This window comes from Ixodes scapularis, unplaced genomic scaffold (assembly GCF_016920785.2).
Source record: "Ixodes scapularis isolate PalLabHiFi unplaced genomic scaffold, ASM1692078v2 PGA_scaffold1__304_contigs__length_218370807, whole genome shotgun sequence".
NCBI lineage: Eukaryota > Metazoa > Arthropoda > Arachnida > Ixodida > Ixodidae > Ixodes > Ixodes scapularis.
The window spans coordinates 129,416,557-129,432,180 of NW_024609846.1; the positions used below are offsets into that span (position 1 = coordinate 129,416,557).

Below are 15,624 nucleotides of genomic sequence, written 5' to 3' on the forward strand. Positions count from 1 at the left end.
TATTATTTCTAGCATAAAAAATAATTCAAAATAAACGTTTTTTCCCGCGTCTTGTCCATAAGTTCCCTAGTGTAATCAAAAGAAGCTGTTTTCGATCTGTTGTAACTACAAAACACCATGCTTTCTAGAAAAACATGTGGCTAATTACGTTGAGTGTTTTTGTGTCCTTCCTTGCCACCAATGCGCACTCATATCTATAATTGCATTGGGCCTCCTATTCCAAATGTTCCGCCCTTATTAGTAACCAAACCTCAGTTCTCATAAGTTAATGGTATTTGAACCCTCGAGGCTTTCTTCAAGTCATATATGTATTCAATGTGCGCAAGTGCTAACGCTGATTCCGGTTCCTATAAAGCCTCTTCACACGTATCCCGCACGCCGACGGTAAAAAAATATTCAAAACGTACGTGTTACAAAATTAACTACAGAATTTGGCCGCATAATGATGTAATGCAATTGCATGGTAGGTATAAGTATCGGGTGACACTTTACGGAGTAAGGCAAGAGACGGGGTGAAACGCGACGAAAAGCACGAATTCAACGCATCCGCCAATGCGCGGACGGGAGAGCGGAGCATCAAGTTGAAGCAACCTAATGGCGGCCGCATCACGTGATTCCAAGATGGCAGCGCCCATGCGGCGGAGGGTGAAAAGGTCTATATGTAAAATTCATGGCTGGACAAGCGCCCTTCCCCCAATTTTTGTGATTACCTCCAATTTTTGAGTGGGCACTTACCGGTATTTTACGGTACAGTGGAAACACTACAGTTTAAACAGACAGGCAGTTTCTAGTGTGCCTAGACTTGAGACTTTTTAACTACTTGATCAATGTCACATGGTTTATGGGCGGCATTTGCAATACAAGTTGCAAGCAGGAGGCGAAAGACTCAATCATCTCAATGTGTCTCCGCCTCTCCAACCGCTTTCCCCATCACCACACGGCAACGCAACACATGCAGATTTGCAACCAATGTGCCCAGGAGCTGTCCGTCATGCAAATGCTCTCCATGGTTTGAGGTGCACCCTCTCTTAAGTCGAGACTCTCTGGCACTGACTGGCATGTGGCAATTCTTATCGACATGCTGATCACATCGGAACCTACTCACAAAGAGCAAGAAAAATGAAGTCTCCCACGGACTCACTTTCGAGCGGCGTTGTTTTCTCGCTTATCCATTTTTTTCAGCCATGCCTGCATGAGCTGGTTGTAAGTATCTGTTAAGTATTTTTCCTGAAAACAAAAAACAAAAAAAAAAAAAAGAAAGAAGCAAAGACGAGCCAACGTTAAGTTTGAGGCCACAAACACTCAGGAGCACTTGGGGAAATAAAAAAAAAAATTCTCACCCTGCTTTCCCTTTCTTGAGCCCTCTTTTTAAAATATAATGTCAAATTTTTCCTAAATTCTTGAAATCTGGAACGAGTAGAGAAACAGGCAATCAGCAAACCACCTCATGGAATAGAAGCAATCAGAAGAGAGAGCACACTCACTTTTTTTTGTTTTCATGATAAATGGCAGTGTCTGAAGGTTGATTGTACATTGGCTGTGGGAGAGAACACAAAACAAACGGTTACTTTGCCGTCATCGAGACACTCTGAAGCGGAGGGAACCCCCCCTCCCTCCACCCAGCGTTGCCCCACCCGCGCCACTCACCAATTCCACTTTCGGGCCTAGGCTGTCCATTGTTGCGTGGGCGTGGTGCGCTTTCCTCTGCAAGAGAGAGAGATGCTGTTTTGAGAAAAGAAAGAAGCGGGACACCCAATTTACCACTCGCTCACTCTCTCGGAGGCGGGCGTCACAAACCCTCCCCAAAAACCAAGGAAAACCTCCCTTAGATCAGTATGTCAAAGACTGTCTTGGTCTTCAGCTCCAACTAGTGCGCATGAAAAAAAGAAAGGCTACCCCCCCCCCCCCCCTTTTTTTTTTGAGCAGCTAAAATTTCCATTTAGACGGAAGGAGCTGCTACCGTTGCTACTATGCCAGATCTTTTACGGAAAAAGCTCTAATTTCTGAGTAAAGTTACCAAGAACAACACGCATTATTCACATTTGCTTCCAAGCATCAAGTTTAGCAAATTGAACAAAAAAGAAAACGGGAAATCGCTCGTACACAGTCAACTATTAGCAAGAATTTATGGATGTCCGCAATAATGACCCGTTTATGGCTGAAACCCGGGAGAATGAGTATGCCTCCAAACCCTGAGCTCTATTCAAATCCCCACTCGAAAATCCCCCCCCCCCCCCCCCTCCAAAAGAAAAGGAAAAAGGAGGAGTGTCGGTGCTAGAGACGTTTTCAGCTGCACACAGAAGCTGCCATTGTTGACCTTCACTTCTAGTGTCTTGTATACCATTCCCTTCGCCTCACCACTACAATAAAAGGACAGGCGCCTTCCTAGACGCCGCGTCTCCAACATCCGCTTCGGAGGCTCAACGTCTCGGGAAGACGAGAGAATGTCTGCAATGGCAATTTGAATCGCGCGTGCGGTGAACGGGTCTGTGGTCAAAACAGCGTCGCAAAGACCAGTGAAAACTGTTATTTGGGCGGCGTTCAAGAGTAGAGGCCTACCATACTAATCAGAATCAAAACCTCTATGTTCCAGTGGCCGGGGAAACCTTAAGGAGGTACACTGAGGTTTAAAGAAAGCCAGAAAAAGCTTAAGGTGGCCCACAATTGCAGACATCTCCTTGGCTGGTTAACGAGCTCGCGAGAATAGTCGGATACTTTACGCCGCAGAAAAAGTCCTTCGAAAAAAAGGCAACGTACTTTCTTGCCAGAGAAAAGGGACGGGGGTACAGAACACTGACAGGAGGGTACAAAAGGAGCCACTAACCCTATTTTCGGAGTAGATAATCTGAGCAATACTCAGTTGTTTGGGTTCGGAAGGCGCTGTGTCCTGAGAGTCCTTCTTGCTGTCGGCCGGACTGCTCGCCTCTAGCTCATGCTGCAGAAGGCAGGTAGGAAGAGAAACAGTCAGCACACAGGGGCCCGCACTTCCCCACCAATCACGCAGAGAAACGTGCCGAGCATTCGCGCCAGAAATCCCCCGCCGGATGGTTCGTTGAAACCGTAAACCTCTCCCCAGTACAGAAAAATTTCTGCACAAACAAAAACTACAGTGCACTATTCTTTTCTAAGGCACAACTCTCTAGAAGAAGGGCATGTTCAATTGCGGCTGTGGTTTCTGGTATAGTATTAGCATGCCTCTCCATACAGCACACTTGACCCGAAAGTTGAAAATGGCAATACTTCGTCGCACATGCCCAAGGCGACGAAACAGTTTTTTCAAAAATCAGAAAATGTGATTGATTAAAATCTTTTCATGGGGACAAAACTTTACCAGGTTATTGTGCACATCCACAAAGAGAACAAGCCGACCCTCACCGAATATTTTCGGCAAATATGTCGCACTGTTACGGGAGGTTAGACGCAAAAAAAATATTTTCGTCTCAAATTCACTCTCCTCAAGACATGCTCCCATTTTACGCAGGGCTGTACCCTTCGACTAATGGCCGACAAGTTCTCCTCATCACAGCTCAAATTCACTCCCCTCAAGACATGCTCTCATTTCACACAGGGCTGTACCCTTCGACTAAAAGCCGACAAGTTCTTTTCATCACAGCTCGCGACTAATATTTTAGTCTCAAATTCACTCCCCTCAAGACATGCTCCCATTTTACGCAGGGCTGTACCCTTCGACTAATAGCCGACAAATTCTCCTCATCACAGCTCGCAACTCATTTTTATTCCCCGACGATGCCCTATAAACCTAGCACTGCTCGCTTTCAACACACGAGTTATGTACATAAAAGAAGGTCAATTCGCTCGCTTTCTTTGCGATGAGAATAATAACGAAGGAAGAAAGCTACAAGAATCCGAAACCCAAGCTCGTGCAAAGCTGTCGGAGCCACGCCCTTCCCCGACAGGAAGGCACCCAAGCAGAGCTAAAAGCGGACGGCAAAGCAAGGTTTAAAAGCTGTCTTAGTCATTCCGTCACAGACTGGCTTAGCGGTTCGGACACCACTAATGCACACTTCCTGCACCTCCCCCCACCACACGACTCGTTGATGTTAAGCCAACAGCCGCACTCCGTTACTGACACACTTTACCACAGTCTTGCTACGGAGCAATCGACACTAACACGAGCAAGCAAGGTCCGTGCAAGGTTCCGGTGTTGGGCCACTTCCACAAAAAGAAGAGGAATGAGAGAACCTCCCCGCACCTGCTTCTTCTTGAGCTTGGTAGTCTGGGACTCGACCTGGGCAATCTCCCGATCCAGCTTGTTGATGGCGTTGAGCAGCTCGTCCTTGGAGGTCCGCTGCGGGGACAGGTCGGGCCGGCCGTCCTCACTCGGCAGTGTCGGGGAGATGGCCTCCACCTGGGGCACGTACGCCGGCTCCTGGGGGACGAGCAGAGACGCATTGGGCACGGCCCTTCTTCCACGTCGCGTTGGTGCACAAAAGGTACTCGATACGCACTCTATCAGAAAAAAGCCCACCACCCCTACAAGCAACGAAGTCGAAGGATATCTTTCCCAGCTCTCATTAACCAGAACGGTACACCGAACATTAATGAAAAGGCACACAAAAACACAAAGACGGCGAAAGGAGTTCACGGGACAAGCGCTCGACTCTGTGCAAAAGGAATGCGCGGGACAATGGCCGTGCACTTCTTTCGTTTCTTCCGCGTTCTTAAGCGCCGTTTCCTTGGCGTTAGTCACAGACCGACTCGCCCACCTTGCCGCCTTAATGAGGTACGACTTCCGACCCAAACGCAATGCCTCGACTCCGAGGACCGCGGCGGCGCCCTCGACGTCAAAATGTCTCGCGAGAAAATATGCTAGGTCTTGCCGCAGGCTGCGTGGCGGAACGCAACTTTAGATGTAATGCTGCCGCTATGTCGCACCTCTCACCAGCAGTCTGTCCCTTTGATGACGCCCCCCTTGTTGCTGGTGCTTGGTTGCAACCACGTGAAACAGGCAGTCTCGCATCGTTCTTTTACCGTGGGCTTGAAAAACTTTTGACAATGTCATGAACGACCACCTCCCATAGATAGCATCAGTCTTGGGTAGTAACGCGTTACTAGTAACGCGTTACTGTAACTTCGTTACTTTTTCGGTAACTTGTAACTGTAACGAGTTACTTTTTAAAGATGTAACTTGTAACGGTAGTTCTATTACTTTTTTCTGAAGTAACGATGAAAGTAACGACGTTACTTTTGTCGTTACTTTCCAGTGTTTTACGAATAATATATCACTGCATGAGTGCAATTTAGCCATTCCTTGCACTTTCCAAATCGTCCATTCCGACATTTCGAGTATCAAGTCGGCCTTGCACGAAGTTGTGAATACGTTCTTTCTCGCGAGTCACGACCCGAATATTTATGAAAAAAATATCTAGTTATCTTTAAGCACGCGCTTGTACTTTGTGACTGAACACTCACATCTTAGTGTCTTGAAGCACTATCTATGTTGTGTTTTTTCTTTTTTCTGTGCAAACGCTTTTTAAGGCGAGACACTGGTTCTAAAATGGACTATTTTATTTTTGCAGCTATACTAGTGAAAATCACTGTGCATATGTGTTCCTTCTTCCTCACTTCAAATATGAAATCAGTTTCAAAATATCTCAATTAGTTTTCAAGTTATAAAAAATAGTGTTGCCTAATTTGGTTAATTTCTTACAAGTCGTTAAGGCCATTTCGAACAAAAATATTTTTTTTTATTGATGTAGATGCATAGCTAAAGGTCTGCCATGCATTATAAAGCTATTTATATTTTCACAAAATTACATTATAATACAAAAATGTACTAATTATGCTAATTATGACACTAATGAGGTCGCATTATTTATCATAAAATTTTCGTTGTCATTATAAACTGCAAAAAAATAGCTTTACTCCATAGTCCAGTCCTTTCTGAATAAAACGGTATAAAAAGTTTCAAAATGCTACGATAAAAACCTCATGAAAACCCCCGTAAGGCTAAGCACGTTGACAAAAAACATGAAGATGAGAAAATCAAAGTTAAAGTTTTGACATTGAACATAGAAAATTGTGTGAACAATGATAAATAATAATTGCCACCAAGGTGTAGTGTAAGTCTTCATGAACAACTTGACATAAAAGATGATGTAATCCATTTATGGGAACATTAGGAAAAAAATATGAAAGAAGTAAAGAACGAGTGAAATGTTGATAAAAATCACATTTTCCTGTTTCGACGCTGACTACAATAAATTATGTGAAAACCCTTATGCAATAATAGTTATCAAGATGTAATGTAGTGCATTCTGCGCATGTTTCGTATTTTGATTTGCGCCACTTCTCTGGCGTGGAAACTTTCAAACACTAACCTCGAGAAGCAACTGCTGCTAAGTTACAATATGAAGCAAAAAGCATACTTTTTAATATTATGCAATAAAATGTTGTGAGAGGCGTTTTTTAGTTTTTTCTAATATTTTTTTTTTTGTGTTATAGAAAAGTAACTGAAAAGTAACGTCGTTACTTTTTAAAAGCAACTGTAACTGTAACGAGTTACTCTTTTGTTGCAGTAACTGTAACAGTAACTTCGCTACTTTTTCTGAAAGTAACTGTAACTGTAACGAATCACTTTTTAAAAGTAACTTACCCAAGACTGGATAGCATGCACATCTCCAAATAACTGCAAAACTTTCACTTGAGCAAAATATGATTCCAGGGCCACCTCATTGATGGTGCCCCGTGTGTTCTCTAGAGAGCCTATAATACAGAGTTGCCAACTGCTTGATCGGGGTCGCGTGGCTTGTGGGGCCACATTTACGATACGAGCGACGAACGTGTTGTTCGTTTGCGAGCTTCTCCACCCGCTTTCCTCTCCGCCACGCAACGACTTGGAGCGTGCGCACTCGTGACTAATCTAGGCGGGAGGCGTTTGTCATCAAATTATGAACGCTTCCCACTGTTTGAGATGGACCGTCTCTTCAATCTAGGCTCTCTGGTGTTCTCTCGTAAGAGCACACAAGGCACCATAGCACGCTACGTTAAAACCAATAGACCCTCTCCCGAATCGAAGCGCCCCTGGTGACACGAAAAGAATTCTGGGTACCACTTGGCCACTTAGTTTTGGTTTTAGCCTCAGATTTTATCAAGACCATTGTGTCGTGACGGAACACGCTGCTGCGACTAGTGTGCAATACTGTAGGCGTTGCCGAGAGGTACCGAAAAAAACACTTGACAATATTTTCGTGGTTCCTGACGTGCCAGATTTTGGGCAAAGGTAGGCATATGTAGAACAATGGATTGCAACGTCCCTGTCGGAGCCCCTCTCGTGCAAGCCTGCTTGCATGCACATGAAGACAAGTTATGAAGGCTTGGAAGTTTACGTGCTTGACTGCAGGAGTACAGAGAGCGGCTGTCTGATCAAAACCATGCCACTCTGCTTTGTGGACAACTAGTTCCCAGCGTTCAACACGCTAAGTGTTACATGGAGGAATTTTCAAAAGTGGCCTGTTGCAAGTGCGTGATCCAGCCTAAGAGAAGAGCTCTGGCAACATTTTGGCAGTAGCTGATTTGCCTCAAAATTGGTTCCACACATTAATAGACACATCTGAACTATACATGTCACCTTGAGGAAAACGCAAGTTTTGCGCATTGTTCATACACCCCGCGAAGTAGTTCTTACCAGATTCGGTTGTCAGACAAAGAAGCGATGCCTTTGGTGTTTGAAACGTCCAAGTCTTGGTAAGATAACATATATGTAAATCTAAAACACACCTACACATGTCTTAATTCTCCACACAAAGGGGGCAGTCAGTAAGGCTCTGCGAGGAGCCAGACTTTTTTTTTTACTACGGTTCACGAGGCTAAAGCGAGTTTAATAACCAGACTTGTAAATCACCAACAAAAGTTTTTAGAAAGTTAATGAAGCTTTAAATATGGCCAGAGAGGCTCTACTGGCCATAACAAAAATGTGACGTCAGATGTTGCAATAGGGGGGCAGTGTGCTGATTGTTACCAAGAGGTTACATAACGTTTGATGGTGAGAAATGGATCCCGGAAGAGCTCACGTCAACAAAACGAAAATAAAGTGTGCTTTGCCTTGCTTTGAAACGCATTTATTTAACGACCAATGAAATGGGCACCACATGCGCCCTGCTGAATACCGTTTTCTAGACTGGCCAATCGACTCACAAGTTATGCAATGCGTGGCGTCACTCCACTGGAAACCGGGAAAAAGTTTGAATATTGGTTTTGAATAATCACTGCCATCTTCTCAGTAGCTATTTCGAATTTAGAGATGACAAATAGCGTGCCGGGAAGAGTAGAGCTTCCACATTCCGAAAATAAGCTCGGGCAGCTCGAAAAACTACCGGATCTCCCCTTTAATACAAAGAGAGAGAGAAATGTGAGAGTGGTCACCTTTTTGACCTCGACCATGCCGCCGTCGTGGGTGTCAATGAGAAGGGGCGCCTTGGGGTCCATGCCCAGCCGGGGCCGCTTGTTCATGTGCACTTCCATGGGCTCCAGGGAGGCCCCCTGCCCCTGCAGCCCAACCAGCCCCATCTCCCGCTCGTACGGGAACCGGTACGCCTCCAGGTACCTGGGGGAGGGAGGGAGGCGTCACCCCAAGCCTTGCCGCAGCACAACAATCATTGGACGCACACTAACGCGGAATATTCTATTTTCCGGCGTACGAGTCGCAGTTATTTGACGCGGAAGGCGTTCGAAGCCTGGGGTCCTCGAGGAAAGTGTGACGAAACATTATGGGCGTCGTTACAATATGCCCAAGACATACTTCAGAAGACAATCTGTACAAAAAAAACCCATGCGGTCGAAATTGGTTATAGCAGACCTTGATAGTGACCAAGATTTCAGTCTGTTGTAAAAGGTGTATGCTGTATGCAGAAACAAAGTTGAGCCAAAGGTAGAAAAACTAACCATACTTCAGAAAGCAGCATGTAATATCCAAGTATCTGTTAAAACCAGGTTTGTTGTAACGAGCTCATGCTGTACGGCGTGCAAGTGTTCTAAAATGCGCCTTTTGCGCATTGGAGTGCAAAGGGCATGCCAATAAAAGGGTAACGTGAAGGACACAGAGAATGTGCAATGACGAGGAAGGCAAGCTTGCACTGTCATTGGTTGAGCTCAAGAAAAAACAAACGCACCTGGGCGCATTTGGGGAGTACTCAAACGCACGAGGTGCCCCAGAAGCAGACGAGCTCGCACTCAAAATAATTTTTAAAAAATAGTCACTAATAGAGAAGGAAACAAATTACAAATGCGATGGGACAGGAAGTGAAACCACGGCTGCACAATTATGAGTCCGACGCTCTACCACTGCACCAAACAGAAGATTTGCAAAGAGGAAGAACTCGTCCGCTTACCGTTCGTGTTTGCCACGAACCCCAAAGAATGCCAACAAAATACATGCTAGGAAATAGGTACAAAATATAAAAGTTACGTTGGCGCATGTTATACAACGACGCGACTTATACACCAACTTCTCTGCGAAAATGGCTGTCTATAAGGGGAGGCAACTTATAAAATGGTGCGACTTATAGGCTGGAAAATATGATACGCCCCCGGTGGATTTGGAGCGATCCAAAAGTGCTTGTGCTCATGCCTTTGGCACGGTAGATGCGAGAGCGCAATTGCATGCCCAAGAGGGCACCAACAAAAAACTGCTCCAAATCCACCAACAAAGAAAGGCAGCCCAGTCACTTAGGTGGCAGACTCTCAACTTTACCCTCGCAATACAGGGGCACACGCACAAATATCACTTGGCTAAAAGAGAGAGGGGGGGGGGTCGAGTTAACGAGCTCGAGGATTCGAAAAAGTACAGAGGAAGCCCTCGTATTTACGAACTAAAAATACCAAACAATGCACAGACAAAAGACAGAGTAAAATCTGGCAGTGCAAGCACGAGGCCGTGGAAAAGTGCAAACAACGTGCTGCACTCTAAAGTCTTGAACACCAAAAAAAGGTTGTGGCACACAAAGAAGAAAGGGCACAAATTTTAAAGGGTCGGTACACAAACGAAGGTAACCGGAGCCACGATTTTATAAAGAAATGCACATATACAAAGGGAACACCAAAGCCTAACAATAAACCTGCAGATAGTCAAGTGCTAAATCCAGATGCATATTTCAACACCCATCCCACAAGTACGAGCAAGCAGCGAGTCCGGCAGACAACCCTTGACGTACCAACAAGATGGGGAATTCCACAGTATGGTGCCTGGAATTTGTCCTTGAGACCAGTGGGTTTAGTGATACCCGAAGTGGTAACAAATGACGTCGCGATAGTGGCAGTTGGTGTAGTCCCGGCAAAAAAGCACGAGCAAACGCATGTGTCGCTGTCGTCACGAAGTCCCAACTTGTGGGGTGCTCACCGTTCCCTCTCGGCCCTCTCGGCGCTCGCGGCGGCATATTCCGAGGGTGTGGGCAGCAGGGAGGGTCTCCGCCGCACGTGCTGGGGCTCAGGTTCACGGTAGCGCTCCAGCAGGAACTCCTGTTGCTGCTGGTGCTGGTGCTGTTGTTGCTGCTGTTGTTGCTGCTGCTGCTGTTGGTGCTGCTGGTGATGTCGCTCGGCCTGCAACTGTGCACGCCGAGACGAGAAAGTAATGGTAAGGAGTGGGAAAAGACGGCACAGCCGCAAGCGATGTAATCCCGCGTCAGGTTTGTGAGAACAAAACGAGACGTGTCTAACTGCAGGCGTCCCTTCCGTGTGAGAGTGTGAATGTGCAGCTTTCTAAGCAGCTTTTTAAAACTGTTCACTAACTGTTTGCAACAAAAGGACCAATCTGCTTCGAGAGGGGGAAAACAATGAGTTGAAGTAAAAGACAAAACACAGATGAAACCTGCTGCGTTATTTCTCTCACAAGTACTGTTCTCAGGAATGAGCTCTTTCCAAGAACGGTAAGGATACCCAGGTGAAAACAACAGTTTGCATTACTTTGTTGTTCTGCAATTTCCATGGCTTGTACCACATCTTTCCTAAACAAATGCACTGCTTTCCGTCGCAATGGGTGAAAACAACCTTTGTGATTACAAGTTATTCACTTAGCATGTACAGTACTTCAATGTGCACTGATAGTTTCTATTTCTAGAGAAGCTAAACAGTAAAGAGTGCAACTCAGTACTGCCAATAGACCCTTTTCAAAAACCCACGCATGCTAAACGAATGCTATGCTATGGTGCATGTTTTAGGCTTAAAGGCCGACGACCCCATGCGAGATTCTGCAAGGCAAAAGATCCTCCTCACCCTGGGGGAGGAGGAAACAGGCAGCGATGGACAGGGTAGAAGGGGGGAGAGGAGGAAGCGGGGGAAAAGTGGAAAGCGCAAACTGGTCGTCGGTCTTTAAGAGAATGCCAACTATGCTTCAGCAGTCCTCCTGAACATTTTCAACATAACTATAGACCATTTCACTTCAAGTGGGAGTATGTAGCAGAAGCTACAAGAGCGATCTCCGGGCATTCAGCATCCATGCTGGAAACAGGTGCTCTAGCAAGCATCACTCGGGGCAACATGCTCAGGCTTGTAGCTTTGGCTCCACTTGCCCATAAGGTGAAACATACTATAGTAGTTTGAATTAAGTTTCCACAAACATTGGTAGCTCAGCTAAACTCCCTCAAAAGCAGTCAGTGCACACCATCTGGCTCTGTACCCTAATTATTATTTTTTTTTCTCTCATCCCATGAATTAAGATGGAACAGGCCAATTCCATGCTTCTGCTTCTTGACACATTTACGATTATGTCTAGCACTTGCTCAGCCCACATTACGGCACTGGCACAGCACAACATATCAGGTCTTGCATCTCTCGTCATTCTGATTGTACAACGAAATTAAAACGAGGCACATTTTTCTGAAAACTTATATTTAGCTATGCAATAATTGCGAATCAGAAAGCATGCAGCTATTCCCCCTTCCCCCCCCAAAAAACATACAAAACGTGGCGCCTCCGGACAGCAACAAAGAAACGGTAATCAAGCGCCAAACGGAGAAAGCAAAACAAAAAACAGAAAACTCTGCAAACTTCCCAGCAGGAGAGGAGATAACCATTTACAAGGCGGTGGAAAAGCCACAAGCACTCTGCAGGAAAACAAGTCTGCCCGGTCCAAGGAAACCCAGCAAAAAAGCTGGGCGAGCAATTCGCCCAACGAAGAAACAGAAGATGGCAAACAAACAATTTGGCCGGTTTAGAGGCCCCACAGGGACATACACCCCCAGTCACCCAAGATAAAAGTGTGCATGCAACCCTTCCGGGAGTCAGCACCATCAGCAAGGCAGCCCCTCAAATAAGGGCACCTCTCTCTTCCCCGCTTATCTCTGGGCAAGACCAGATTACAAAAATAACACGAAATAGGAGCATGAGGAAAAGGTCACGCAGACAAACATCTCCCTCCAGCAGGGCCGTTATCAATGCCCCTTTCTTTATGCGTATATCTCTACTGCTCCCAAGATAAGACTGAACTTGTTTACTCTGCTCTCATCACCTCACAGACCCTTCGGTCAAATCCTCGCCCACGCCTCAAAAAAGGTAGTGGAAGCCCCTGCATGAAGGTGGCGAGGAGGTCAGCCTATCGAATGCCGGCAACACAATCCCAATCTGGTGGAGCCATCCAAGAGAAGGGGTTGCACTTTCTCTTTGTAGCAGTTGCCCCTCTCGACTGTCTCTGCCTCCTCATGGAGGACCCACTCGATAATGCCCTAGGCACAGGACTAGGCGCATAAACTAGCGCATCCTCATGCAAGCGCTCTTGCAGCCTGGAAGTAGAATTCCTTGAATGTAGCAGTTCTACATCAAGATCATCTGGTGGGCTAGTTGGTAGAACATATTGTGAATTACACAATGCAACACGACAAGAAAAAGTAGAAGAGGGAGACGGGACAGAACGCTATGTCCCATCACCCTTTTTTACTTTTCGTTGTTGCATTGCGCTATTTAATTTGCAGTAGCAGTTCTGCTTGAGGAAACTAACCCGTGCCCGTCAATGTGTGTCCCAGTTTTCCTGCTCTCGCTTTCGCCAACTCGACATGCCCGGCTATCAAACTTTCCTGCCCTTCGCTTCTAATGCATTAGGCATTAATGCATAATGCAGGCAATATTATGCCAGCTTTTTGTCCCCGCTTCTATCTGGACGAGCACCGTACCGGCATGCAGTCGTGCATCCCTACTGCGTGTCGCATGACAAAGGCTTCAGGCTAGTCCTGGCATTACACTAGCCAAATTTCTTGCCCACAGCGAAGGAACCAGATGCTCATTAGGGCTAACTTTCCGCTGTCTAAACATGCACACGGCACAATTTAAATGTATTTAATACAACTTCCTGCGCAGAAATTTGCCAATATTTTGCCACAATGCCCTCTCCTGCATAAATCCACTGTCACAAGTCATGTAGCGCAGATGCCGAAGTACCCCACATTACTGTAAAAAAAAAAAAAAAGAAGAAAATAAGGATTTTTTATAACATTACATTTATTTGCTCAAACGAATTAAATATAAGGAGGGTGCCCTCAATCGCTGTGAAATTCGGCAGGCAAGCGAAGAGACTCCGCATTCTGTCGTGCGGCGAACTAAACACCTACACTAACCATATGTGCGAAACATTACCCAGCTATAGATCACGCCAGCTGTTGAGCAGCACCGAATGACGCACATGCACTCGCGCTCTACAACAGAACATGCTTTTCTGCGAATTTGGAGAAACCCTTATCTGCCCGCATGTGCCACGCACGTCGAAGTACCTAAAAAAAAAAATGTCTCGCAAAAGAATGCCGCCACTATAATACCAGATGATAACCTCTCCTTTTCACCGTATCCAACGGCATTACGAGTCGCTTTTTCACCCCGTCACAAGCACGAGAACGAAGGAGCAGGTGTGCATTGTGCCCAGGTCCATGTCACGCAGCTGAAAGCTGCTGACACAATAGCAACCAGAGATTGCATGCAAGCATCAAAAAACCAAAAAACTTCAAAACAAAAAAGAAGCGATGTGCACACGAGTTCCTTAGACATAGTATCAAAGGGCCATCAACCGCGGTTGTTTGGAAACATGAGAAAAGTGGAAAGGCATCCACTGAGGCTTTGAGTTGTTTAAAGGAAAATGTGGGTTGAAAACGGCAATATTTTACAAAAAAATGTGGTTTTAGGTTTTATTGCGATTTATTTGTTTATCTTTATGTTTGATGTATAAAAATAATTACTGCCGGTTATGATCACAATGTTAGTCGCAATCCGTGTTTGAAGACCTCCAGGCAACCCGGAACGGCATGAATTTGAGCCATTGTTCTGTGCATGGTTCTGAACATTGTGACGTCGCCCGCCATCAGATTTACGTCAACAAGTAGGCTCAGCCGTCTCCTCTCTATTGCAGTTTTCTGTAGCTTCAATTTCTCATGGAAATTTATTAAGAAAACATTATTTTCTGCACCGCAAAAAGAGTATTAGCTACATATGTACGGAAACATTCAAACACATTTTTCTTCTTATGTCATTTTGGGCAATCTTCACAGTTTGAGCGCAAGAATCTATGTTCTTCATATTGTCCTATCACAACCGAATTTAGTTTTGTCAGAATGTATGCTTTTTTTTTTTTTTTTCATATTTATAAAGAATTGAAGAAACATTTGTTAACGCTTGGAAATGGCATTTTTGCTATTTTTAATCATTTTAAAATGAAAGATGTGTCACACACATCATCTTTTTAGCTCATTGCACTCTGTGGTTTCAAAGTAGTGAATTGGTTTATTGTATTAGGCTTTTTCAAGTATGTTGCCATGCCTCATGTGCACACAAGAACATGTTTTTTTCTGTATGCACACTGCATCGAGAACCTAAAAAGCAAGCTCTATTAAGTCTAACACCAAATTTATAAAGAGACGATTAAGCACCATCAATCGTAAAAATTTTATTTCAATATCATAAATAATATTAGAAAATCTTTTCCCCTGGTGCATGTCCCCTTAACTGACGGTTGCATGAAAAAATGAGAACGGCGGAAGAGCATCCAGTGAAGCTTTGAATTGTTTAACTGACATTCTTGGACAGCACTAGAAGCCTAATTGGCAAGCAAGCTGGCAGAATTCCCAGCACAGTAAGCAGCAGAGTAACAAAACCTCCCTGGAGTCAGGGTACACATTTCGCGAAACGAAAGATGGCTACTACAGCTTCCCAATTTATAATGTAGGAACTCCTTTCCTGGCTTTAGCTTGACTCAATTTCGACAGAGTGTGAAGTTCTAAGGCAACAAAAACAACAGCTTCAGTGTCAAACTGGTGATGGATTCATTCAAACAAAGCTCAGAGAAAGTAAAGCTGTTAGGAAGCACTTGAAAGGAGCCTCCTGGAAGCCTCAGGTTAACAAGACATGTTTCACCAAGAGCTGCAGAAGCCAAGTCTCTTAGTGAAATGTGGGCTGCCACCCTGGGAGTTCTGGGAGGTTTCTTCCGAGCATGAGGTGGACTATAGTCTGGATGGTTAAGCAACTTGGTGTCTAAAGTATGGTGACAAAAGACAGGCGTAAAAGACAACACACAACATAGCCTGCATTGTCTTCTATGCCCCTCTTTAGTTATTGCGATTTAAATTGCAGTCACTGACAGCACCTCAAGAGCTTCCCCGGCCCAGCTTCCCAGCCGGCTTCCCCAGTCCAGCT

At 45.2% G+C, this 15,624-nt stretch overlaps 1 protein-coding gene across 1 annotated transcript in view; it reads right to left on the bottom strand.

The window, feature by feature from the left end:
* The window catches only part of LOC8033466, a 70,262-nt gene that overhangs the window by 37,038 nt on the left and 17,600 nt on the right, over nucleotides 1-15,624 (bottom strand). The window contains 8 exon segments of the mRNA XM_029977240.4: nucleotides 1,142-1,227; nucleotides 1,341-1,407; nucleotides 1,485-1,537; nucleotides 1,648-1,704; nucleotides 2,825-2,935; nucleotides 4,214-4,390; nucleotides 8,386-8,566; nucleotides 10,358-10,563. Of these exon segments, the coding sequence (XP_029833100.3) occupies nucleotides 1,142-1,227; nucleotides 1,341-1,407; nucleotides 1,485-1,537; nucleotides 1,648-1,704; nucleotides 2,825-2,935; nucleotides 4,214-4,390; nucleotides 8,386-8,566; nucleotides 10,358-10,563 (938 nt within the window).